This window comes from Lissotriton vulgaris, unplaced genomic scaffold (genome assembly GCF_964263255.1).
Source record: "Lissotriton vulgaris unplaced genomic scaffold, aLisVul1.2 SCAFFOLD_3152, whole genome shotgun sequence".
In the NCBI taxonomy this organism is placed as follows: Eukaryota; Metazoa; Chordata; class Amphibia; order Caudata; family Salamandridae; genus Lissotriton; species Lissotriton vulgaris.
In genome coordinates this window covers 1-26,211 of record NW_028241625.1, presented here as the reverse complement: position 1 = coordinate 26,211, position 26,211 = coordinate 1, and the positions used below count along the sequence as shown (strand labels likewise).

Sequence of the window (26,211 nt, the reverse complement as noted above, 5' to 3'; positions counted from 1 at the left end):
AATTTACCTGCACTCGCAGATCGTTGTCCACGCCCACGTCAGGCAATACAAAGAAAACCCCTACGATTTAGTCGATAAATCTTGGAAAAGTCCCCATCGCAAACTGTTTTTTTCTGTAGTACGCGGTAACCCATCAAAGGCCTGTGGCGTAACACAAAATGAACCCCTGCAAAATATGAAAGTGACTCCCTGAGTCTACCATATCTCAGTGGACTTGGGCTGAATGAGGTACTTTAACGGGTTGGGTTGGGAGTGTCTATTTGCCACGATTTTGCTCATGTTCTCCCATGATTTTGTTTATGTTGTCAATACGAATCGCGGATCCAACTCGCCTTTGTAGGTCTCGTCCTAGGCAACGCGCATGCGTTTCACAGTAGGGGACCTCATGCCATCAGCAGAGCTTTTGCAGCAAAGAAGTGTACGCGTTGCATTGCTACGCGTGCACATCTTGGCGATTTCCTTTCAGGAGCGTGCAGTGCCATATGGTGGTGCCATATGGTGGCGCCATATGGTCGCACGCTCCCGAAAAGAAATCGCCCATGCCCCCTCCCCTGCTGCCACTTTCACTGCCGCGCGGCTTTGCTGCCTGTTAACATTTCTAATTGCCTTGAATGCACACTAGGTGGTGCTGTCACACTCCTAAACTCATCATGTGGCAGTTCTATTTCCACGCCTCAATGATGACTTCTAGGTGCTTTCTAGCGTATGATTGCAGTTGACTGAGCATAATACCTATTTTATTATTATCTTGATGCTGCTTTCTTTCTAAAAGTGATTCAAGGAAATGAAAATAAATATGCTTTATGTGTAGTAATCCCTGTCTTTATACTTCAATCGTTTTACCCTCCATCAATTCTTGTCTCTGACTTGGTCTTAAGTGTGTCTGTCTTTCTCTCTCCCCATTTGTTTGCCCTTTAACCCCATCCTCCCTCGTTTCTGTGACCCCTTGCCCCGTATGTCCGTTCCCGGTCTCACTTTTTGAGCTTTATTCTGCCTCACTGTGGGTTCTGCCTCCACCGCTGAACCCTCTTTCCACCCCATTTGAGCTTTCCTACTTATCTTTGTGTCCTGGTTTCTCCTTTGTGATCTCTCCCCGTGTGTCAGCTTCCTTCCTTCCTTATGTGGGAGTCCGGCATCCTTTTGTTACTGCTCACTCCCCTACCCCTGCACCGGCTTCCTTTTGTTTCCGCCCTCCTCCTTTAGTCAGTTTGCCTAATTTAATTTAGTGAATTAGCAACACCAACAACAAGCACTGGCAAAGCCAATTTGTCTGGCTGTAATGGGCTAATAGATGGAAACGCAGCCATGCACCTGTGCGCATTGGTACATGCCTGCTTTCCATGTTAATACCAGGCCTACTGGTTTTGTCATTGCTTTTGTATTCGTATTCCTCGTGCTGCCCAAAGACGCACATGCAAGGAGCAGCATTATCCACTATATTTATCTACCCTCATTGCTTCCCATAATGAAAAGAAACAGGCACGTGCTTTTCCTGTTAATTCCGCAGCCTGGGTCGGATTGGTCTACACTAGGGTACTCAGGCAGTGCCAGAATGGCTAGTCTGACATGACCTGTCTGTGGACCAGTTTTTGGCTGTCTGTGGGCCGGTTTTATGGCCTGTTGGACTGGTTTTTGCTGTTGATTTACCTGATGCGACCACAAACATTCCATGCAGTGCCTCATGCCTTGCAAAACACCGAAGCAGGGTGCTTCACAAGTATGTGGGTTATTGGTGGCCACTATTAGTTTTGGTTTTTGGGGCAAGATTCTGTCCAAGTCCGTCAGCTATCACGATCTCCCTGCAAAACTGTGCAGAGTGCCCCCTCTACCCTACCTTCATCCACCTTTTATTAAGGTTACTGGAACATTTGTGCAACAACAGGCATACGACTGAGGAAAACAAAAATATTTTCTCTTATATTCTGTAGCAAAACGGACTAAGAAAAATTAAGAGTAAAAATCGAACATCTGCACCTTTGTCAAATGCCTGTATGTATGTATGTGCCTAACACAAATGAACGTGTCCTCATGTAATGCAACTGTGCTATGTAAATCGCTCCGATACCCGATTCGGGTCAAGATCGCGCTATATAAAACTCTATTAAAAAAAAAAAAGTCACAAAAGCCCAGAATCGACAGCCGATTCTCATTCTGAAAGAGGATGAAGATATTGAGCACCGTGGGGGGAAAGTGGAGAGGTAAGTAGCCATACAATAATGCATATCTAACTCACCTGCTTATATCAGTGAATATGGCCATGATCAGAGAGAGGAAATAGAGCAATTAATATTGCACTTCTCAGAAGAGTATAAAAAGAGTGCAGAGTCAATTCAATTCAAGGAATCTTTATTTGATGATTAAGAATCACCATAAAAGCACATACATATTTACATGAATAAAAAATCATTAAACATTTTCAAGATCCTGATACTAAAATATTAATGTTAACATGGGACACAAAGCGAAGAAAAAATACAACACATTAAGAAAGGAAAATCAGGAACACATCATTCATCTCCCCTAGTTAACCTTAAACGGACCGCCACTTTGATAAAATTCATTATACAACACAGTGTTAAAGGGTCCGATGCTTTTTGTAAAAAGACTAATGCCTCACTGGCGTGTTCCAGTTTAGCTTGTTTTAAAACTTTTACAAGAAATCTGCGCCTGGGCATTGTGAAAAAAGGGCAGAGTAAAACAAATGAAGGGAATCCTGCGGAGACCTGTTGTCGCAGCCGCAGGATCCCTTCTGTTCAATTGACGTTGAAAACCCTGCTGGTGATGCCAACATAAATGGGAGTAGGTTAAGTGTAAAACGGCACATCAAGAATCTGTCCTGTGCATTGTGCATAAGTGCAGAGTCCATAATACAAGAGTGCAAAATAATTTCAAACGCACGTTTAAAATCTGTTCTGGATGCCTTGTATATTTTTAGTTGACAACTGAGTACGGGCTCAGGAGTAACCCCCACCCCCCCCCCCCCCCTCCCCCCAGCTGAGGGTTCTAGCCTTAAACTAATTTTGGATGAATTTGCTAGTTTTTTTTCCCAAACCAGCCATAATCCTTGTGAACACTACATGCTTTATGAGAGCAAAATGAGATGGCAACTACTGCATGAAAATGTTGACTTTTGCCATCATTTCATCGGAGTAGCCCCATTTTCACCATCTGTTTTTATCTTTTGTACCTTTCCTTCCAGCCATTTATTTGTCTCAGGACATTTCTACTGGAAACAATTTTCTTGTGAGCATTTGGCATATTACAGGATCTGTTTGCGATTCTGCTGGTAAAAAAATGTTTCATATAGGCCTACCCGGACGTTCAGGCTTGTGTAGTATGTGCACCTGCTGCAGGAAGCACATCTTTGTTGTGTCCCAGAAGATGAGTCAGTGAAAGGCATGAAAAGGCATAATGAATCTGCAAAGTCTAAGGGTACCAACATCCCCAAACTAATGGGAGTGCACTGTCACTGACTTGTTTAGGAATCTTTCCGCACTGTTTTCTCCCATATCCATTCATACCTCTTGTGATTAACAAATGCAAGAGGGCATGCATGCCTTTAATTCCAATTTTGATAGAGATGACACAAAAACCTTTGTACTCACACCTAATGAACATGTATTTTGGAGATCATTGGAAGTTGCCAGTACAGTGGTCGATCTTTATGAGACTTTAATTGGTCTATCCTCAATTAAAGTTTCATAAAGATCCACCACTGTTTTTAAATTTGACCAAGACCCCTGTCACTAAAATCACTACATGTGGTAGGGGTTCCTGAGCCACTTTTAAATCACACATCACCACATACACTGTTGCAATCACAAAAAACTAGCTCTGCTGTAAACCGGCATCGTAGTACACTCTGGAAGCCTTCGGCGAACTGGGTGGGAACCCCATGATGAAGCATGTCACCAACTAGGTTAATGAGTGAAGGTTCTTAAAAACACCCTGTGGATTCCATGGACCACATGAATGAATGAATGAGGATTTCTACAATTATGAGAATCTAATTTTTTAACCTTTAGTTTAGTAGGTAGCAAACTAGTTCTCTTGATTGCCACCTTCCAACTGTTCTTCCCTCTCATGCCACTTGCCAAGACTTTTACAGGCTCACTTGTTATGACATCCATACTCTCCTAGTCACCCCTCTCATGCCCATCGTCTGCCAAATCCTTATTGTCAATGCCGGTGCCCCCCTCTCTCTCATGTCCTTACCTGCCTTCCAAAGTCCACCTGGATTGCAGTCACCAGTCTGTGCCTCCCACAACTTCAATCTCTTTCTTGCTGCCTTTTAACATTCTTCTATCCTCACCCTCAAAAATCATCCATCCGCTCCCACATCAACACCTCCATGTCTCTGCCTTCCTTGTGGTTGTGTGTCCGCCTCATTTTCTCACATGTTTACCCTCCCCTATACTCTTGGAACTTAAAGCTGACTCCACAAACTCATTAATATAGTTCTCGCTCATTGCTTCACTGCCCCCTCGGCATTACTAGTCGAACCCACCTCCTACAGCATTTTCAGGCTAGCAACCTGAATACCAACCTACCAGCTGGCCTTCTGTAAATTTCTCTAAGCAATTCTGGCTTACAAAGTTGTGTGTCTTCCTAAGTCAACAATGTTGGCATGCATATTTATCCACAGACCCTTATCATCAATTCAAATGCTCACCATCCAGCCATCATTCCACCCATCTATCCATCCATCCACAAACACCTATAGTATCCATCCAACCAACCAGTCATCTACCACCTTCAAAGAACCTTTCATACTTTAACCACCATTCATCGTCCATTCACAATTTACCCCTCCTCTTCAGTAGCCACGATCCATTACAAGACACCACTCCCCATCCATTCCATTTAGTAATCCTCACCATCAATGTGTTATCTACCAAGCATTCAGAATTCTTCAGCCATCAATCACTGTCCATTCTGGCCCATCCATTAGGGGACATTAGAGGTGGCCTCCAGAACTGGGTACACACCTTTATATGTGACACTCAGAACTAGATACACTTTGCCAGAGGTGATCTTGAGCGGTGGATACAACCCTCCAGATAAGGCCTCCTTTACAAGTAGGCACGGTATACCATAGGGGGTCTCCGGAGTGGGGAACAAAATGGCAGAGGTAGCCTCTCAAAATATGAGCAACACTCTCGGTGAGGGATCCAACACGGGCCCTGTTAGGTCAGATGACTGCTTCAGAACTAGACATGCCACTATATATGTAGTCTCCAGTTTAGGACACAGTATGCCTGTGGTGGCTTTTAAGAATAGGAATGATACTCCAGGTGAAGTTTTGAGACATGATCTCAATAATACTTTGATGAGCCTGTGAGCTGTATACAGTATGTGAGGTGAGGTTGTTAGTAATGTGTACTTGTTAGTGATGGGTATCTAGTTCTCTAGTTTCCGCTGATTTTTTTGTCTTCGCCTTTATACTCTAACGTTCCCTTAGCTGTTCTTGTGATCTTTTCAAGTTTATTGACCACAAATATCTAGTTGTGGAACTCAAAGATTTGTAATGATCAGAAAACCTTGCACTGCTGTTGAATGTGATTTCTCTGTACGGTGTATGTGATTGAAGCTTGCCTTGCTCCTGCTCATACCCTACCTCAGGCTGTATTACATAAAAGGCACGCTTCCCTTGTTTGCACCACGGCTTACCTTTAAGGAAGTGCGCAAACTGGGATAGGGCACCCTAACACAATGTATGCGCTACCCCCAGGGCAACCGCAAAGCCGTGCTGCCCTGGGGGCAGTACATTTAGTGAAATGTGGAGAGGGATTCTAGATCCCCCTGCAGGTGGAATGTGTGGTGGGATCCATGGGACCCCCATCACCCCTCGAGATGGCTGGCCTCAAGGGACACACTGAAAGTGTGCCCCTTTTGTGGCACAGTGTCAGTGCACCTCCTAAGGGCATATTTGCCTCTTCGCCCACATTGCCAGCATGGTGCGGGTGCAAACGCAAAGTGGTTCCCTCATTTGTATGAGGCCACACCCATTTGCAAATAAGGGAATGGCCTCAAGATAGTGCAGGCGCTACATGTGCACAAACATTATTGCTGTTACAGAAGGGGCCACACAAGTGTCTGCAGCCCCTACTATAATACCATAGCAACCGGGGGAAATCCGTTGCTGGTGAATGTGCTGTAGTGCAGGGCTGGACTGTGAACCGAAACCTGCCCTGGCAAAGAGCTCGGCCAGCCCCAGTGGGGGTTTTAGCAGCAGGAAAGCTTTGTGCCGCTTTTGTTACCGGGGGCAATATTGCAGGCTGCAAAACCGGCCCCGGTATCAAAAACAACCCCCAGGGGTCTAAAACTGGCCCTCACCCTGGCGTCCCATCGGGGAAATGCCCGGTGTCTACTACGGCCAGTCTGGCCTAGCTGTAGTGCTGAATAAAACTTGCATTGCTGCTGCGGCCACTGGTATTGTATATGTTCTTCATGTAAGGGAAACTGGCATTGCTGCTTCCCATGCTGTATCCGTGATGTATGTCAATGAAGTTTGATAGAATTTTCTCACCATACAAAAGCAAAAGTGATTGGCTTTGTCCAGGTCCATTAGGTTTTGTATTCACGTGAGTTCACATTACACTTGCCTGCCTTTTTATTGTGCCTTATGTTGCAATCTGTGATGATGCTGTTTTTGACTATGTATCAAGGTTAAAACCTTGAGCGTTTGACCATAGAATCCCATTGCACCCCTTAACACTTTTATTTTCATGTTTAGTTTATCACAAGTCTCAAATAGCGTGACTGATTTAACTGAATTATCTTGATAGTTCGAATATGTCATAATGCCTGTATCTTTTTCTCCTGGTATTTAAGAGTTTTTCAGCAGCTGGATGAACCAGCACACATCTGCAGAGTTTCCGGGGAAATTTCAATTCTAGCTTGCCGTGTAACTATCATTACCGGCCGAATCAGGGTTATTGGAGACTCCTTAACCCCTTAAAAGCTCATGACGAGCTCAGCTTGTCATGAGCCACGGTGCTCCGGTGCTCATGACGAGCTGAGCTCGTCATGCCTGTTAGAACGCTGGCACGATGGGGAAATTCCTCTGCTGTGCGAACGTTCTACACAAACGGGTGTGGTCATGACGAGCTCAGCTTGTCATGAGCACACGAGCATCGTGGCTCATGACGAGCTCAGCTCGTCATGAGCACCGGGGCGCTGTGCGCGCCCCCCGCCCCCTAGCACAGCGGGGGAATCCGCCCCGCATACAAGGGGTTAATGAGGCCCAAAGACGAATGTCAGAAGGGTTTGCAAAACATGGGGAATCTAAGGCTAAAAAAACAACCTATCACCATATTCTAGGCAGTGATCTTGTGAAGGCCTTTCCACTGATATTGAGCTCTTCTGTACAGCCTCCTTTAGGACTTACTGAAAAATCGTTTGTGGGGCCTGAGCTCGCTTAGAAGCACTAATCATGGACCTTCTTTTTACGTAAATCATTGTTTGAGAGTGATACCTCAGAGGGTTTAAATGAGCTAAACCAACAACTGCAAGCGTCATAATGCACTGATATGGTAAATGAAAGTTTAATTCTAAAAATTTGATCACTTTGTGACATAGTCAAATCCTAACTTTAAGAAAACCATTTAGACTGCAAGCAATCAACTTTTCTTTAGGTCTCGTCTAAAGACAGCTTCAGTTGTGTGTTGTCGCCGGCCTGCGGTCTTCAGTAAACTAATCTATATACATATAAGCTAGACTGGATGTCTTTCTTATCTATCTAATTTCTCTGCTTCTCATTCAATGTCTTTCCCCACTATTCTTTGTGTGTCCCACCTCTGGAAAGCTTCTTCTCTACCATATTTCTTACTGGATGCCTGGGTGACAAATATTTTTCACTGTGGGACACTATTTTCTCTTTGGCTTTAGACATTTCATGGGAGCGCATATCTTTCCTACCTCTTTTCCCAATTGGATCCACACACTTCAATTTATACTCAATATTTATTTACTTATTTTGTTAACCCCTTGCATGCGGCACGAATTTTCGTGCTGTGAGGGTGATTAGAATAGTGGGTGGCCCCCGGCCGTCCTCTGCACACGCCCATCGTGACGCATGACGGCCAGGGGCCATCATGAGCATGCAAGTTAAACTCTTTTTAATGAGGGCCAAGAAGCAGCACACTATCAGGCTGCTCACTTCTTGCTCTGCATCCACAATTCCCCAATACTCCCAGACCTTTGGATGTTGGTTGCTTCCCTGTGCCCCCTTTCCAGTCTTTTTAGTTATGTATTTATTTTTAAATTCCCATTTTTAATGGGGACCAGGCAGCTACATCTTCCTACTTGGCCATTTGCATCATTTTTTGGCTTGCATACATACTTGTTCCATATTTGCTATTCTGTAACTGCTATCTGTCATTTTACATGATAAATGTAACTAATGATTCATTCCATTATATCTACTCGTGCTTCGCAACACATATGAACACACTGGGGGCCTTCTTTGAATGCATTTTCCTTGAGAAAATACCAGTCGACTATTGGAATGATGTTTTCTCAAAGAAACCCCTTACCCCTATTAACTAACTGAACAGAGTTTTCTTTGAGAAAACACCATTCAAAGATGGCTTTGGTGCTGTATGCTTGCATCGCGATGTCACGACAAATGGTCAACCTATAGCAGTCATGTTATTTTTTTCATCTCTGCCAAATCAAACAAGAATTACCAAGCCAATATGTATCCTCTTCAGTCACATTTTTATAAGGCAAGACTGATTGGCTCTGCCAATGCTTGTTTTTATATTTCCTTCAAGGTTTCAAGGCAATTGGTCCATTACCTTTAAAGTTGCAAGGCCTTTCCACCAGGTACTGCACTAGCTAGTGTTCGCTAAACAATTCTCTGGTGAGTAAACTGTTCTTTACCCCAGTTGCTCCAGTGCATTGGTTACTACTACAGTGCTCAGTGGAGGCCAAATATTCCTATTTCGGATTTGATTCCAGTGCTTATTTGACAAATTAAATGAGGACCAGAGCCCAGATATTTTCCTAGAATGGTGCCGTCCCTGCCTATGTTAGGACTACCTACTTCCACCACTGACCCCATCCATTTCCTTCAGTGCTAGTGCCACCCCTACCTACAAGTGGTTTGGATTGAGGAAGAGCAAACAAATACTGGGGTATTTCTCAATACTGAAATAGCAGGAGAGGTGAGGAGGGGTGATTAGGTTTGGAGTGCATTGGCAGAGTTGTTCATGCGTCTTAATCCTGAAAAAGCAGGTGTAAGCAAATTCCTCCCTTTGCATGACCACTCCTAGTTTTGAACTGGTGCTGCTGGTTTTTCGACTCAGTGAGAGGCCTTAGTGCCAGTGCTGTACCTCTTAAAGTTTATGTTGGATTGGTTCATGCCCAATTGGTAAAAGTTAACTTATAAGTCCCTAGTATATGGTACTAGGGATACCCACGGCCTATAAATGAAAGTGTCCTTCTAGGGCTGCTGCACTCATTGTGCCACCCTGAGTGTGATAAATAAAACATGTCTCCCAGTCTGCCACTGCAGACTGGTAGAGCAGTTTTAGACTGCTAGCTTGACTTTGCTGTTTAAACGAATGGAAAAGTTCAGACCCCCCTTTTTTAAATATTTATGTCACCGCTACCACAGGTCTATCGAGTCCTGAGGCAGGGTGCTGTATATTAAAATGTGGGACATTTGTTTTTGTATGTCCTAACAGTAAAAAAACAGATTGCCATTTTGCTGTGGAAAGGGTAGTTGACCCATTGGTGAGTTACGAACTGACAACTCGCTGTGCTAACTTCTGAAAAGTTGGTACTAGAGGGTATCAAAATAATCGTTATATTAAACCCAACTTGTTGTCCAAGACAAATTTAATATAACTTAACTAAAAAGCAACTTTAGAAACTCTGTTTCCCGAGTTTTCACAGATGCTGGCCAGAAGACAGCCTTCTGCTCCCCTGGGTAAGAGTGTGATCGACTTCCAGGCAAGGAAACAATAGAGCCCTGCTGTTGAACGAGGAGTTGCTTCTCTTTGGTGAAAACCACACAGGGTGCGTGCCCAAAAGGCTAGCTTCAAAAAGGTAAGGGCAAATGGTGGATACACAGTAGAGGGGCGCTCTTTTGTTCTGGTAGACTGGTTGGCAATGGGGATGGGGCAGGGGCAGTTGCCAACTGGTTTTCCTGTGGGTGTGTACCAATCAGGTAGCCACTCTAGGTTGGACCACAAAGTTTCAAACACTGAGAGAGGTCTTAGTGAGGGGTCCTGTCATCATGGGAGTGAGCAGAATTTTGCACTCTGAGATAGCTAGATGCCACACATCACAAGAATACATCAGCAAGTGGGAAGGGATTGTAGCCCAATGGCTAGTAACTGCTGCATCCCCAAGGGCATTTTCTGGGCATGAAATTGCCACCCCTGGCACCCAGGCACCATATCATCTCTGTACTGGAGAGAGGACCTAAGAAGGACTACCCTGCAGTTCCATCTACCTGGCAGAGATAGGCTGCACCAAAGACTGGACTTCACCTGCTGCTCCTGGCCACCAAGGAGAGAGTTGTGACTGTGGTAGTCACAATTGCTTGATCACCACTGATCTCCGACATGCAGCTTGGGAGACAAATCCCAATGCTCAAAAGTTGCACCAGAGTGTGCTGGACCTCAGACAGTCATTAGAGTCGAGTTTGGTTGCCCAAAAAGGACACTAGCCTTCAACAAAGGGAACCACTGGTTTCATAGTGACTGGAGACCAGCAGACCAGTGGCAACTGGACTTTTGCTGGACCCACAAGGACTTTGAAGGACATCTACCCATTTGGCCAAAGTCGGCCTACCAAGACCATGGAACAAAGAGTAACCCCTGGAAGCCTCCTATTGACCGTACAGCACCCTCAGCATTCTTCTCCATCTTCAGCATCTTATATCCCTTGCATCAGGACCACTCCATGGAAGTCTATGGCGGTTCACCCACAGTGCTCAGAGCTTGAATGGAGACTGCTTTGGTGACATGGTAATTGTCCTACAAATTCTCATTGGCCCCCCTTAACCTGCCCCCTGCAGAAGTTAATCGGCCAAAGGTGGTCGGAGTACCAGAACACAACTTTCTTGTTTGCCTTTTGAATGAAAAGCACTGATTTACGTTTTACTTAAAAATATATTGCTACAGAACCCTCTGGTGGATTTTGTTCATTTTAGTGTCTATAAATTCATTAAAATAAGATCAATGTTTATAAATTGGTGCTGGATTTCTTTCGTGTTGTGTGACTTTCTTATTCATTTGTTTTAGTTAGGTATGGGCGGAAAATCCGTTTCGCTCGCGGATTTTGCGGATTTTCGGGAAATCCGCAATCCGCGAGATTCGCGAATCTCCCGCAAAATCCGCAAATCCGCGAGCAGCGGATTTTGCTCGCACTGTTCGCGTGAGTTCGCGGCTTCCCAGTACAACTTCGCGCCCCGCGAATAAGTGCTAAATTGCAGAAATACGATCTTAGCAAAACTGAAACTACGTGCCAGGTTCAAAAGTTCAGGCTCATCATTAGTAGCCATTTCCTGTAGTGCTTCCTGAGGGGCCCCTCCAGAGTTCAGTTGCCAGTTGCAACTATTATGTGACCCTGCTCTGAACCTCAGAATAGTTACACATATGCCACAAAGGTCCTGAATTACAGCTAAGGGAGACAAGCAGGAGCCAGGCTGGAAGTTAAAATCCATTAATCAGCCCCTAATTCATTATTGTCAGTTGGGGCAGGGCAGGTGTTGTAACTAATTTTGCAACAATGAAAGCACTTAGCAAGTGCAAAAGATCACTAATCAGGGCGCACTAAGGAAGCAGGTGCCAGCTAAAAAAATATTCTGTGACACATTAATCAGCCCCAAATTAATTCAGGTCACTTGAGGCAGGGAAGGTGTGCTTTGCTTTGCCGAAAATAATGTACACTGGACAACCAGAGGGTGTGGTGATGAAACAGAGGGTGGCATGGGTGGGCCAGAGGGTGGCATGAGTAGTCAGAGAGTGGCAGTGGTGACAGAGAGTGGCAGTGATGAAGAAGAGTGTCCCAAACAGGCTGGACACGTAGAAACAACAAGTTCGCAAAACTTGCGACCCGACAGGTAAGTTCGCAAATTGCGAAATTGTAAAAACCCTCGCGAACTGGCAGAAACACGGGCGAACACAAAAAGCAAAAAAATATCCGCAAATTCGCGGGAATTCGCGGATTTTGCGGATTGCGAATTCGCAAATCCGCAAAATTCGCGAACGCGAGATCCGCAAAATTCGCCCATGCTTAGTTTTAGTACTTCTAAGTGCTTTGCACTTGCTCCTTTGTTCAAGCCCGGCTGATTAAAGCCACTGCAACCCAGGGTTGAGATAACGTTTTTTTTACAAATGAGCATGACTGGACCCCCTATGGTATTGTGAGTGTATTACATGGTGAGGTCACACAACCATACAATATAATACACCACTTTCCACACAGCAGGTGAGTGGAATGATGGTCAGAAGTAAGGTTCATTTACAGTGCAAAGCACGAGTTCTGATAGTGAGATAAGAGGAGACTTGGATAATGCCCAGGAGTGAAGCCCACTAGCATTCTAGAATTGTCCTTGTTCCTGACATTGGGATAGCGTGAAGTTGGTATGCTGCAATTCTTAGCAGAAATGTCATCCAGTGGTAGAGCTGTGCATAATTCTCAAAACTGGGATAGCGGACAAGGATGTGCTTGCTGGTTGAGAGTGAGGTGCATTAGCAGAACGATGCATGATTCCGGACTGTGAAAGATGGGAATGGCATCTGGTCAAGGATATATTTCAGAATATCCTCTGCAAAAATGTTCTCCCACAAAATTATCAGAACCAGTATATCGGCTATCGGAATATTGTGTATGTTAATATATAAAGGTTAGCATCGATTTATGTCCTGTTCTTAACTCCTTAACTTTGTACCTTAACAATATATATATATATATCTTTGAAAAATACATATATGCGGAGTTAAAAGTCCTAATTCTATGTATACCTATATTCACCCACCTTGAATATATTTTCATTGTTGATAGTTTGGCTATCATATTTTTTGTTGGACAATGTTTAAAACAGAATGTCCTGACAGAATGATGCTGGTCAGTGTTGCTGAGAGCAGAACGCATGCCAATTCCCTTATCTAACTGTACATTCGGTGGAAAAGAGAAATTAGAACAACATATAGAGTCAAATATAGGGCGAAAGTCAGGAGAGGAGGAAGGGTGGTGTACAGGATGTCATAGTCACATTTGTGCTTTGTCTCACTCACCTCTGAGTAAGTTTTCCTCAGAAAGTAGAATCAACAAAGATATATTCTGCGGTTTAATATTGAACACCCTCTGCTAAGCCTTCTTTTAGTCCTTTTAATAAAAAGTATTTAATAAATATATAATGTAAAATAAACAAGCTGCAATCACCGTCTGTTCAGTGTAAGCTGACTAGAGCTCACTTCCATATAGTTCTCGGATGAATTCAATCAAATTGTGTGAAACTTAGGAAATAAACAAAATTAAATACTTAACCACAAAGTGGCTATGTTGCTCAAATTTAGAAGTCCCCGTTTTTAGGTCTTGCCTTCTAGACAAAGCTAGCTAGCTGTCTGTTTGTGAAACAGTTCATGTGGGCATACTAACAACGTACAGTGGGCCTAGAGCCCGCCCATGGCTTACCATTGGTTGGCTTTATTGTCACCTTCATTTGTTTGCTTCTTATTCCTTGTCTTGCATTTCTCTTCTTGTGTTTGACTCTCTCATGGGAGCAAAGCCTCTTTACCATCCTTTTGATTGACTGACTGCTTTCCTTCCTCTGCTCACATTTAGGGACTACATTTTCTTTTTAATTGAGTACTCCATGAGAGTGCATAAGGTTCCTTGCTCTCTCTTGTGCACTGCATCCCCATCTAAAATTCCCGCCCTGCCCATTTTTCCCCTTCATCACCCTAAACCCCACTAATCTGTTGCTGTGCTGCCCTACCCCTCTCGATTAAGTGTTTTATTAGTGTCATTTTTATTTTTTTTTTTTTTTAACCAAACGAAGGAAGGCAGCACAAACGGCCCATAGACCAGAGATAACGATAAAACGTTACCACTATCAGTCCCCATACTGCACCGCTCGAGACAGACAACTAAATCTGTGAAAGTTTGCCGAGTGTCTCGTCACCTTATCCATCGTGGGACGGATGGGAACTCCATTTTGTTAAGCCTGGCCGTTCCCCTTCATATCCGCGTGTTTCACCACCAAACTCTCGGAGTAGACCCACTAATAATATTGACTTGGGCCGGCAACTCGTGCGGTTTACAGCATACATCAACGTGTTAACAAACCATAGACTGAAAGAGGAGAGTTCGTTCTTTACCATTTTCATCAACACACATGCAACTAGATACGAATCATCTAACTTAAGATATTAAATCTCTTTAGATCTGTGACCTACGTGCTCTCATGGTCCCTACCCGCTTTTAGAAAGATACATCTAGAACATATCCACGTCAGTTTTTGACACACCAGAAGAATATCGATGGTACAGTCCTGAAGAAGACACAACTCACGTGTCGAAACGCGTCGACAGGAAACCATCTATTTTTATAGTATCTAATAAAATTTTAAACATGACAAATTATGTTTATCTACAATGAATTTTGTATTTTTTCTGAACATTGTAATACATTTTTATCGTATGATCTTTTATGAAAATCTTAAAGAAATTAAAACCAAGTTTATTGGAGAAAGCAGTTGTGTAATGTTCTTGTAGATAATCTTATCTGCACTTGTACATGCTAGTAACGTTTTGTGTATGCCTGGGAATTTTTGCTTACATATATTCTCTACCCTGACCCAGGATTGCTATTTGCACCAGGGGGCTCCTGTTTCTTTACATAGGGCATACTAACAACGTACAGTGGGCCTAGAGCCCGCCCATGGCTTACCATTGGTTGGCTTTATTGTCACCTTCATTTGTTTGCTTCTTATTCCTTGTCTTGCATTTCTCTTCTTGTGTTTGACTCTCTCATGGGAGCAAAGCCTTTTTACCATCCTTTTGATTGACTGACTGCTTTCCTTCCTCTGCTCACATTTAGGGACTACATTTTCTTTTTAATTGAGTACTCCATGAGAGTGCATAAGGTTCCTTGCTCTCTCTTGTGCACTGCATCCCCATCTAAAATTCCCGCCCTGGCCATTTTTCCCCTTCATCACCCTAAACCCCACTAATCTGTTGCTGTGCTGCCCTACCCCTCTTGATTAAGTGTTTTATTAGTGTCATTTTTTGAGAGGTCCAAGCAGCTCTCACTTGCTGCTGGGCCGCTCTGCCTAGCATAAAGCTCTTTTGCCCACCTCTGTTGCTTCCTATCCTTTCGCCCATCCTCCATTGATTTCCCCCACCAGAACACCAAGCCCTCCGTAATCCACTCCCTAACCCCTCTATGGTTATTTAAATCTTTTTTATTTAGCTTTTTGGAAGGCCTGGCTGCTGCCATTTGCTTCCAGGCCTCTTGGCTATACCAAAAGTGCTCTCATGCGAATTTTTTTATTTACCGATCTAAGTGAAGTCTGCCATCTTAGATCAGTAAATTAAGACAAATAAAATGCTGCCTGCGCCATTACGTAGCTATTCCATAGGGCTCACATGCGTGTTCAGGCATTACCACATACAACATTAGGCATGCACCTACAGCCAAAGTGTCTGACAGAAGCAGCTGCTTGATTGAGCCTTTTCAAATGATTTTTTTTACTGTTGCTGTGCAGCATCGGCAAAAAGAAATTCGCCTACATTGGCAAAAAGCAATTTGTTTGTTTTATTCTGTTTTTAAACTACTTCCCCTGCCTCCCTTTCTGCAAGGAAAGCTCCCATGCTTGTTAAGCTGCATCCTTACTCATGGTGACTCGAGGTGGAGAGTCTTCATTGATTCTCCCACCCCGAAATTAAGCCCCTAAGAAGTCCCACCAGCATAGCAAAGGTGTCATGGGGAGCAGAGAAATGGCCTTCTGTTTAGGTAGTAAAGTACAGCAGTAACTGGGGAGCAGTTGGCGCCTCAGCCCTGGCGCCAGGTGCCACTTCTGCTACCCTTGCTACATTGAAGTCCTCTACTTTTAAGGACAAAGGACGAGTAATGAAGGCTAAGAGAGCAAGAGTGCAATTTCCCAGCAATCTGTGATAGGCATAGTGTTCCCTAGGACAACAAAATTTCCCTTGTGTGCTGTGTATTAATAATTACCATAAGCAGTATACACTGAACCAAGTCTACTCAAGCAAATTATTAATATCTGACATTTATAATATTCGGAATCAAATTTATTACATTCAATTCACGTAAAAATAATTTATGACAATTATACATTTAAAATTCGTTCAAAAATACAATCAAATAAGTTATCTAGGCAAGCAATTCCTAGTATCTAGGTCTAAACGTATTATCAGAGCATGGATTTACATAACATGTACTTACATGTATATAAAACATTTTACAACAAACAATTCTTTAAAAACTTTGCAAATTCACTGTTACAGAGTTCATTTTATTATCATTGAATTCAATGATAATAAAATGGACTCTGTAACAGTGAATTAATTGCACATGTCGATATGGTGTATGACCAGTCTTTGTATCCATGCCGACATTTTTGAACTTTCTCGGCTGTTAGGTTGTAATGCAATGACGTTTGTGATATGTAATGCCTCTGTCCATTTCCTATCAAGAGGTCGCCCCTTGTTCTCCCTACCCCCCCCCCCCCCCCCCTTCATCCCCCCGGCCAGGCATGTCCTGGAGCACCTACACTAATATTCCACTAAAGTGCTACCACTCTAAACTCCAACTCAACCCAAGACAAGCTTTGACCTGATTGGGGTCCTCAGTTGGGTGTAGCTAGGTTCCAGAGACACAGCGAGCACGGGACCCACGTGTGGGCATTCTTTTAGCCACTTGAGACATTACATCAAACACACAAAAGGTGACGGGAGAAATGCTTACAATAAGTCTGACCACTGGTAATCACTCGGGTTAGCATTCCAACCCTTTTGCCTGCATGCCACCTCAGATTAGATCCAGAATATGCAAATCAGCCTTGACCGTGCTCAAAAAGAAACAATCTAGCCCGAATTGCCACTCCTGGTCGTCCATGAACCAGAACACAAGTAACCCAAGACTGGTTTTGCACTGATTGGGTATCTTCAATTCCATGTAGCTTGGTTCCAGTGGCACAGTGAACACGTGACCCATGTCTTGGCATGCGCTTGGCCACTTGGGTCATTACATCAAACACACTAAAGGTGATGAGAAGACTTTTTGCAATAAGCGTAACCACTGGCAATTGCTCTGGGTTGCATCCTACCTAACGTTCTTTTGCTCACTATGCCAACTCATTTGAGACCCAGCCATATGCAGATCAGCCCTGACCCTGCTCTGATTGGAACAGTGAAGCCTGAACTGCCAGTCCTTATTCATCCCTGAACCGAAGGACAAGCAACCCAAGACTAGTTTTGCTCTGATTGGGACTCTTCAGTCGGGTGTAGCTTGATTGGAACTGTGAGCATGGGACTCATACATTTGCTCCCTTATGTGTTTTCATTAATGCCCTATTTCCTCGCAAACATGTAGTACAATATTGTTTTTAAAATATTGCTATGAAGGAGACTCTATTTGGTTGGAGCTGCTCTGTTCTGTCCTTCTATTTGCAGAGTTGTTTTGACCCAACCTTAGATGTAAGATTTTGCTTTATAAGAAAAGCAAAATATGAGTGATCACACAAAAGTGGATGTTGAAAATTTGAATCGAACTCTTTTTGGAGAAAGGGGGTAACATTTAGTTTTTTACTAGATTTGAGCCAAGGGGGATATTCACAAGATTCTTTCATGTTGAAGTAGTATCCTGTAGTCTGCAGACAGAACAAGCATTGCATTTATATTGTTAGAAAAAAAGCCTACTAAACCGGCAAATCTCTTTTGGGCCGCACTCAGCTGGCACATTTTCCCAGCCAATAAATAAAGTTTCTATCTTTAACTCACTGGGGCTGTGCACATATTACAGTAGTGATATCGCCTGGTGGCAGAGACTGCTCTAGGGGTATTGTAGTGAAATAATGCCTAGCCTTATCAGCACTTGGTGGTGGCATGTGATACCCTGGGGGGGTTGGCTTTGTTGAAGAGTTTGTCTGCAAGTCAGATGCGCTAGAAATCTCGCCTTAACCCCTTCCATGCGGCCGCGATTCCCCTGGTGTGCTGTAAACAACGCAAACCGGGGCGGGCCGTGACGAACCCCAGCCGTCATCAGCACACGAGCACCGTAGTGCATGACGACTGGGGTTCGTCATCAGCATGGAAGGGGTTAAGAAGTGTCTCCATCTTTGGAAAGGAAAACCTCAGGAATTCGGCCAAGTGATATAAAACTAAAAGCCATTCATTTCCATTGCACTCATAGTCCAGTTGCAGAGCGGAATTAGCGTTTTTGGAAACTGGCAAAATTCACCTTACTGCAGTTTAGGCAGAAGGGCAGATTTAATGCGCAAATAAAGAAAATAGCTGATGTTGGGCCGCCTGATGCCGGACAGGTTGCAGACCAACCAATGAGTGCCAGCTGCACACAGCATACACAAAGAAGCTGAAAACCCTCTCTGTAGGCGTTTCCATTTTAGGCCCTGAATACGAGTCAGTGTTTTTTAACCCATGGGTAAACCCATGTTCACACACGGCTCAAGATTATGAGTTGGTTGGTATTTTAACATATAACAACAACAGGAGAGACAGGGATAGAAATCAATCTTAGACCCCTAATAGCTACTAATCAACACAACAGTGACTTATGGCGCAAAGAAAAAGGTGAAATTTGCGACCACAGAAGGGTGTGTGTGAACGTGATGGAACAGAAACCTTCTGTCTTTAAAAGAACCCTCACTCACCAACCTAGTTGGTGACATGCTTCATCATCGGGTTCCCACCAGGGTGACCGAGTGTCTCCCTAGTGTGCTAAGACGCCTGAATTACAGCGGAGCTGGTTTTTTGGGATTGTGTGGCAGTGAAAAAAGTGGGTGAAGGTATTTAAAAGATGGCAGACTGCTCTCAAAAGTAATTTTAATGAAAGAACAGAATGCGATCGTTAAAAACAAGTGGGGTGGACACGTGTTGGTTTTAAAATTGAACCAGCTGTATCCTGGGTTTTTGGTGAAAAATGGTCGACATGTTTCTGCTTACGATTGCTTAATTCAGCAAAGCTTTCATCAGGACCAAAAGTGCAGCCCCCCTGGCGGTATAGACACGCTAAGGCGTACCCTAACCTGGGGGGTATTATATAACACCTGGTAGCAACATGTGTGTTGGCAGGTCTGTTATTATCCATTTTAGCTCTGATCTGTAAGTCAGGTCCACAAACAATGGTGGTTTCCTGGTGCCAATACAATTTACTTATGAGTGTTTTTACTTTTAACATTATTAGTCATATCTAAAATTAAGGTGCTATCCTTTGAGCATATTTGCTAGGAGCTACAACCTTTATCCATTCATTTGTCTAATGTTTTATTTAAAAATACCTCATTTTAAGGATATGATGCTTTTATCGTGTTCAAGTTGACATTGCAAAGTCAATTTTCCACATCGTGACTTCGAGAATATTGCTCTGCCACTTGAATGTTAAAGTTCATCTCAATTGTTATTGTCTTTGTTGTTCTGGCAAAATCACACTCCAGGGTTTAATTTGATTACAGGGTTTAGCAACATGTTTGAAATGAATTTGTAATATCAAAAAGCTCTTGGATCACATGAGTGAGTGATATCTATTCTTTCCTGTTTTTTTTCCAGCAAAGGAATACTGTAAAGTACTTTTTCCGTATGAAGCACAAAATGAAGACGAGTTATCAATCAGAGAAGGTGACACTGTGCTGGTTATCAATAAGGTACGTTTTTTATCTGTATAAGTTCTTCGATAGACGTAAAACATATTCAGGACATTGTAAAGTGCCGAATAGTAGTTGATTTGCAGTTGCTGTCTTGCTGCTGGTTGAAAGCATCACTTGCATCTGTATGGAATATTTCACTTTGATCCCCTTGCTTAGACACATAGGGTTGACTGGATGACGAACAATTAATTAAAAGCTCAGAATTATGTACTAAGAAAATGTCAGTTTATTGTACGCTGCAGCCTATGACCCCTTAGTATATACACTTGGTTTTCTCCTTCACGATTTATTACTGTGGTATCACTTGAGCTCTGAGCACCTTTATTTTATTTACCTTCCTGAAATATTATTACTTTGAGTGACAGTGTCACCTTTCGGTTACAAGAAGGGAAGGAGCCAAGACTAGAGGGCGACTTTTTGTCTCTTTTATTGCGTATTTCAGAACAAACAAAAAAAAAAGGTTCTTGGGTCAGACACTTTAACAAAGATCCAGGGTCCTTCTTTAGGTCCTCGGGACACTTCTTGGGTCGAGGTCCGGGTTTCTCCAGCGCATGGAAGAAAAGAAAAGAACAAGGCTTTTAGTGTACTGGACACTTTCTAGAGACTCTGTAGGAAATAGGGAGGGTGTGAGGGAAGAGCAAGAACCACCGCCACATACAGTGACTCGCATAACGTTCCAAGAAACGAGGTGCCCCGGTGCTCTCTGTCTCCTACCCGGTCCCTCCCTTCTTCAACCGTAGTAGTAAACCCAAATGAGCACGCACCTGGGAAAACCACGCGTCCTCCTTCGCGTGGCTGGGCGAATCGCGGTGTTGTTGGCCTCCTGGCTTTACAGCTGCCGCCGTCCGTTTATCCTCCGCTCCCGTCCTGGCACCTTCTCTGCTCCCGGTGTCGGCTCTCTCCAAGGACTCCGTCGTCGCGTTGGTCTCAGCTTCCCAAGTCGCGTTGTTCTCCTGGCGTTTCACGTCCTCCTCCCACGACGGAGACGCGGCGTCTTCCGGGTCTTCCCCCATATGGCGAGGGGTGGCTCCTGATAGGTCCAAAAAGTCAGGTGGTCCAGGGGCGAGGTATTTGTCACGAACACAAAGGCTATCCTTAAAGGGCCCGTAGTAGTCCGCCTGTTGAGGAGACGGACAATCAGTTAGCCCAGCCGGGGCCGAGCAGGGGACCCTCTGACAGACAGGTACAGAGGTTTCTGCTTAAATAATTTTTTGAGATAGTGTCTACATGACATACGCAACACTGTATTAATTTATCACGAATAATACCACTTTAAGCAATTGTTGTGTGTACACATTTTTGCCCCTGGGTTCTTTGTTTCTTGCTCATCATTTGTGCTGGTACATGTGCTTTTTAGGTCTCGCCTGTCGATGCGCATCGAGCAAGCGAGACTATGGGGGCTTATCCACTCTTTGTCCAACTTGCAAGGAATCGTGGCGATTCCTTGCAGTGCCCGTGACTTTTAAGCTCAATGAGCATGCGCATTGAGCTTAAAAGCGCGTGCACATGCCCCCAGCCGCCTGCCTTGCCTACTCTCCCGCCCCCTCACTTCTTGATTGAACGGCCGCTAGGCCGTGCCTCCCCTACTCTCCTCCTCCTACTCTCCTCCCCTCGCCGTCTGTTCCCGCACTCCTCCCACACCCCCGCTCCGCCCCCTCCCCTGCCTGCCATGTCATTGCCAAAAATACAAAAATACGTGCTCTTTGCTGATGCCTCGTCGTTTGTATTATCATGCGGGAAAAAAAAATGGTTGCTGATCGATCTCCCTCGGGTTTAGAATATTTAAATTAAACAACTACTGCAAATCGTCTACAACGGTGTTAGAGCGTCTACACTACTGATCTCTAGGCGCAATCTAGCCCCGCACTATATACAGCTTAGTGGTGTCGTGTGCGAAAAAGATACATAATGATTTTTTTTTTCATAAAAGCGGTGGCCGGGGCGTGATTAATTCCAATAGGACCAAACGCGTTCCTGTCTACATTAAGCGCATACCGCACGCATCTATCTAGTTATACCCTCCCGGGTTGGCATCTTACAACCAAACGCCCCTCGCCGTCTGTTCCCGCACTCCTCCCACACCCCCGCTCCGCCCCCTCCCCTGCCTGCCATGTCATTGCCAAAAATACAAAATACGTGCTCTTTGCTGATGCCTCGTCGTTTGTATTATCATGCGGGAAAAAAAAATGGTTGCTGATCAATCTCCCTCGGGTTTAGAATATTTAAATTAAACAACTACTGCAAATCGTCTACAACGGTGTTAGAGCGTCTACACTACTGATCTCTAGGCGCAATCTAGCCCCGCACTATATACAGCTTAGTGGTGTCGTGTGCGAAAAAGATACATAATGAATTTTTTTTTCATAAAAGCGGTGGCCGGGGCGTGATTAATTCCAATAGGACCAAACTCGTTCCTGTCTACATTAAGCGCATACCGCACGCATCTATCTAGTTATACCCTCCCTGGTTGGCATCTTACAACCAAACGGGAAAAAACAACAACATGAACACCGCGTGGTAGTAGCGTACCTTGGATTAGATGGACGGCCTCCCTGTCATCATTCGTCGGTACAGCTTCCGGATATGGATGGTTACCATAACCGAGGTCGCGGTTAAAAGGGCCCGTCTTCGGGGTCAGAGGTCAAGTATCCCCGACTCCTATAAGTTGCTAACATTTTGCTCTCTAATTCCAGATTATATAATAAGACGGAGAAACAATGCTTACCTTTCAGTTGTAAATACATTTGTCCTTAGTTTGGAGGCATTATATGAATTAATTTTTCTCGAGGAAAAACTACACCCTCTGCATAACAACACCTCTCACACCCTCACTCACCCTCACACACACTCACACTCACACTCACGCAACGTCACACACCCGAAGCCTCACACCCCCTCACTCACACTCACCCTCACACCGCCTAACGCTCACACCGCCTAACGCTCACACCCCCTAACGCTCACACCCCCTAACGCTCACACCCCCTAACCCTCACCCCCTCACTCTCACCCCACACCCTCACCCCCTCACCCCCTCACCCTCACCCCCTCACCCTCACCCCTCACCCCCTCACCCTCACCCCCTCACCCTCACCCCTCACCCCCTCACCCTCACCCCCTCACCCTCACCCCCCCACCCTCACCCTCACCCTCACTCACCCTCAACCCCTCACCCTCACACCCTCAACCCCTCACTCACACTCACTCACCCTCACTCACCCTCAACACCTCAGCCTCACCCTCACTCACCCTCACTCACCCTCAACCCCCCACACTCACCCTCAACTCCTCACCCTCACTCACCCTCACTCACCCTCACCCTCACCCTCACTCACCCTCACCCACACTCACCCTCCCTCAACCCCTCACCCTCACTCACCCTCAACCCCTCACCCTCACCCTCAAACCTTCACCCTTCAGCTTTAAGAAATGTTTATGGCTTTTTTTATTTGTAATTCTTTAGCATTGGCTACAGGAAACAAAAATGCTAAACATTTACAAAAAACCCCATAAACAATTCTAAAAGCACTAACTCTAATGGTGCGAGACCTATTGCATTTCCAATGCTTGTTTAACTAAGGCTTCAAGCAGATTTGACAAATGAGGTGAAAAATATTTCTACAAACGAAGACGTATTTTTCTTATGCAATTTAAAACATTATAATGGACTTTTACACTACAAGTCTGGAGTATTAGGTCATTTAGCATTGATTGTCCAGAAGCTCTTTTCAAGAGAAGAACAAAAGCCCAGCAGGTAATCAATTTGGAGGCAATTTGCTGTGATTTGAGAAATTATATAGGAGTTGGAGGCAATTATGGTTTTTTGACGTGTGTGTGTGTCATTCGTGCATGGGTGTGTGTGTGTGTGTGTGTGTGTAGGTGGTATATTTATAGTGCAAATCCATTCAAAATGCAGTTGAGCACTGTAAAGGGACAAAGACAAGCATAAAGCCAACAAGTTATAGGCGAAGTAGCTGGTTTGTGGAATGCTGCTTCATTGTGGTGTAGTGTTATTTAAAGGGGTGCTTCTTCAACTCTTTGTAAAATTTGAGCAGCTTTGGGGATATGTGCTAGATTAAGGGGTGCTTCATCGCCCCCAAAAATACTATGCAGGAGTTAACCCCCAAAAGTACTATGCAGGACTGTTGCACATCCTGGAACCATCCACCTTGCCTTCATGGATCTGTCATCCGCTTTATGAGACTGTGTAAATAGAACTAAGCTATGGCAGTCCATGAGGGCAATGGGAGTGGAAATAGCATAGTTAATTTTCTAGAGGACCTGCATTCATCAACTAAAGCTAATGTCAGGTTCTCACAAAATTTGCAGGTATCCAAGGACTTTGAGATTATGAAGGGTGTCTGGCAAGGTTGCATTTTGGCGCCATTTTTATTCAACTTTTATATTAATGAACTAGACAGAGTGCTGAGGGGAATCAGTGCTGATTTTCTCAATGTAGGACGGCGTGGCATTCCCGTTCTGCTTTACGCGTTGATGCCGTTCTAATATCCAGAACCGAATTGGGGTAACAAACCCTTTTAACTGCAATTTCTGGATTCATGACAGATCGAGACTTAGCCATTAATAATTCAAAGTCCTATGTCATGAAAGTAGGGAAACACACGAAAAAGAGCTTCTAGTTTAGATCCGGCAATGACAAGATTGCCCAGCACAAAACGTCTTTTCTTACTTAGGGTTCTTATTTGATGATCAACTCGGGTGGGATCCCTTAATCAAAAGAAAAAAAGGTAACTGGTGCGGGTCAACTGTGCAATTTTTAATTTTGCTCTAAAGTGGGAAAGAAACCGACGGGAGCTATGCTTCAAGTGTATCAAGCAAAAAAGCTTAGCTACAGCAACCTATGGCAGTGAGATCTGGGGCTACACTGTAACGGAACCTCTTCAGGTAGTGGAAAATGGGTTTTTAAAAAGTTGTTATGTGTCCCGAGAGGAACCTCGAACATGGTGGTACATGAGGACTTGAGGGTTCGCTACCTAAGTGATACCCTTGCTCTGCGTCCCTTGATCTTCTGGTTAACTAGTTGTTAAACGAAGATCTAACCTTCCACTCAATTGGTTTTAAGAGAGTGTCTGTCCTTAGATAATGTGGCTCGTATCCCCTGGCTTAATTATATTAAAAGAGGATTCAAATGATTGGGCGGGGAGATTTATTTTTTAAGCCAGATGCTATTGTAAAAGAGGACGTGGAATTAACCAAGACAGCCTTTCTGAGCAGGAGGCATGCAGATCGGGATGCAGAAGAGGTACGGAAACCGAGTGTTCAGGCATACCTATTGCTCAAATCAACACCACTGTCTGAACCAAATCTTATAGGGTCCTTGACGTCTCATGAAAAATTAATTTTAACTAGGTTCCAGATGAATCTCTTTAATCTCCTACTAGCAAGACCTAAGGGGGCTTCTAGAGGTCAAGTGCTAGCTTCCTGTGGCTGCGACGAAAAGTCTCCTCAGGATTTGCTGCACTTTATGTTTTTTTTGAAAAATGTATGAAGTCCCCAGGAGGCATTTTTTTAGTTCTATTTTAAAGAAATGTAATTTTAAATCAGGTTAGACCTGCACTAATGTATCTCCAACTGCTGAAGGATTATTGCAGTATTTTTATTGTAGGGTTTTTTAAAGGCAACAATGAAATCTAGGCACTGTTTGGACATGTAGCGTCTTTTTTTTTATCTAGGCATGTTTTTAGATGATTCTTTGTGTGGTAACGGAGTCGGTTTTTTAATTTGTGGTACAATTTATTGTCTGTCTGTATTGTATCTGTGTAACTTTTATGGTTTTATTAACAAAAAACCGAATAAAGTTTTCTGACTGACTACCATGCAGGAGTTCAGAAGAGGAATGAGAGATAAAGATGCCTTTACATTTTGTTTTAATCTTGTCACATTTTCTGTGCTTCAAAGACAGGTTGAATGTCAGGTTGTGCCTGGAGACAAATTTATACTTATTCTTTTAACAAGAAGATTGGTGTTTACATTCTCTTTCTGCAAAGTGAGAGGATTTTGTAAAGTGAACTTTGTGACAATCTTGCTTATTTTGTTGTTGTTTTATATATCGCAAATTTGGCCCGAAGTTATCAGAGCACTTTACATGAGCACCAGTTGCGTTACAGACAGCCACATTAATTTTTGTTTGGTTAGGCGCAAGAGAGAGTAAGTGATTTGCCCAGAATCACAGGATGTGGAGTGTCCCTGCCGAGACTCTAACCCGGTTCCCCAGCTTCAAGGTAGCCAGCTTTAGACGTTAGGCCACATCCTCACTCCAATGATGTAACAGGAGGGTTAAAGGAAAGGCTGTAAGATGTTATTTTTTCTAACACACAACT

The 26,211-nt window shown here is 44.0% G+C and overlaps 1 protein-coding gene across 1 annotated transcript in view; it reads left to right on the top strand.

Moving 5' to 3' along the window:
- LOC147670601 (SH3 domain-containing kinase-binding protein 1-like) overlaps positions 1 to 19,867 on the top strand; it is a gene marked incomplete at both ends in the record, with an annotated part of 258,766 nt that extends 238,899 nt beyond the window's left edge. Inside the window, one exon of the mRNA XM_086948138.1 lies at positions 19,773 to 19,867. Within this exon, the coding sequence (XP_086804264.1) occupies positions 19,773 to 19,867 (95 nt within the window). The remainder of the gene's footprint in view (positions 1 to 19,772) is intronic.
- Between the last annotated feature and the right edge of the window lie 6,344 nt (positions 19,868 to 26,211).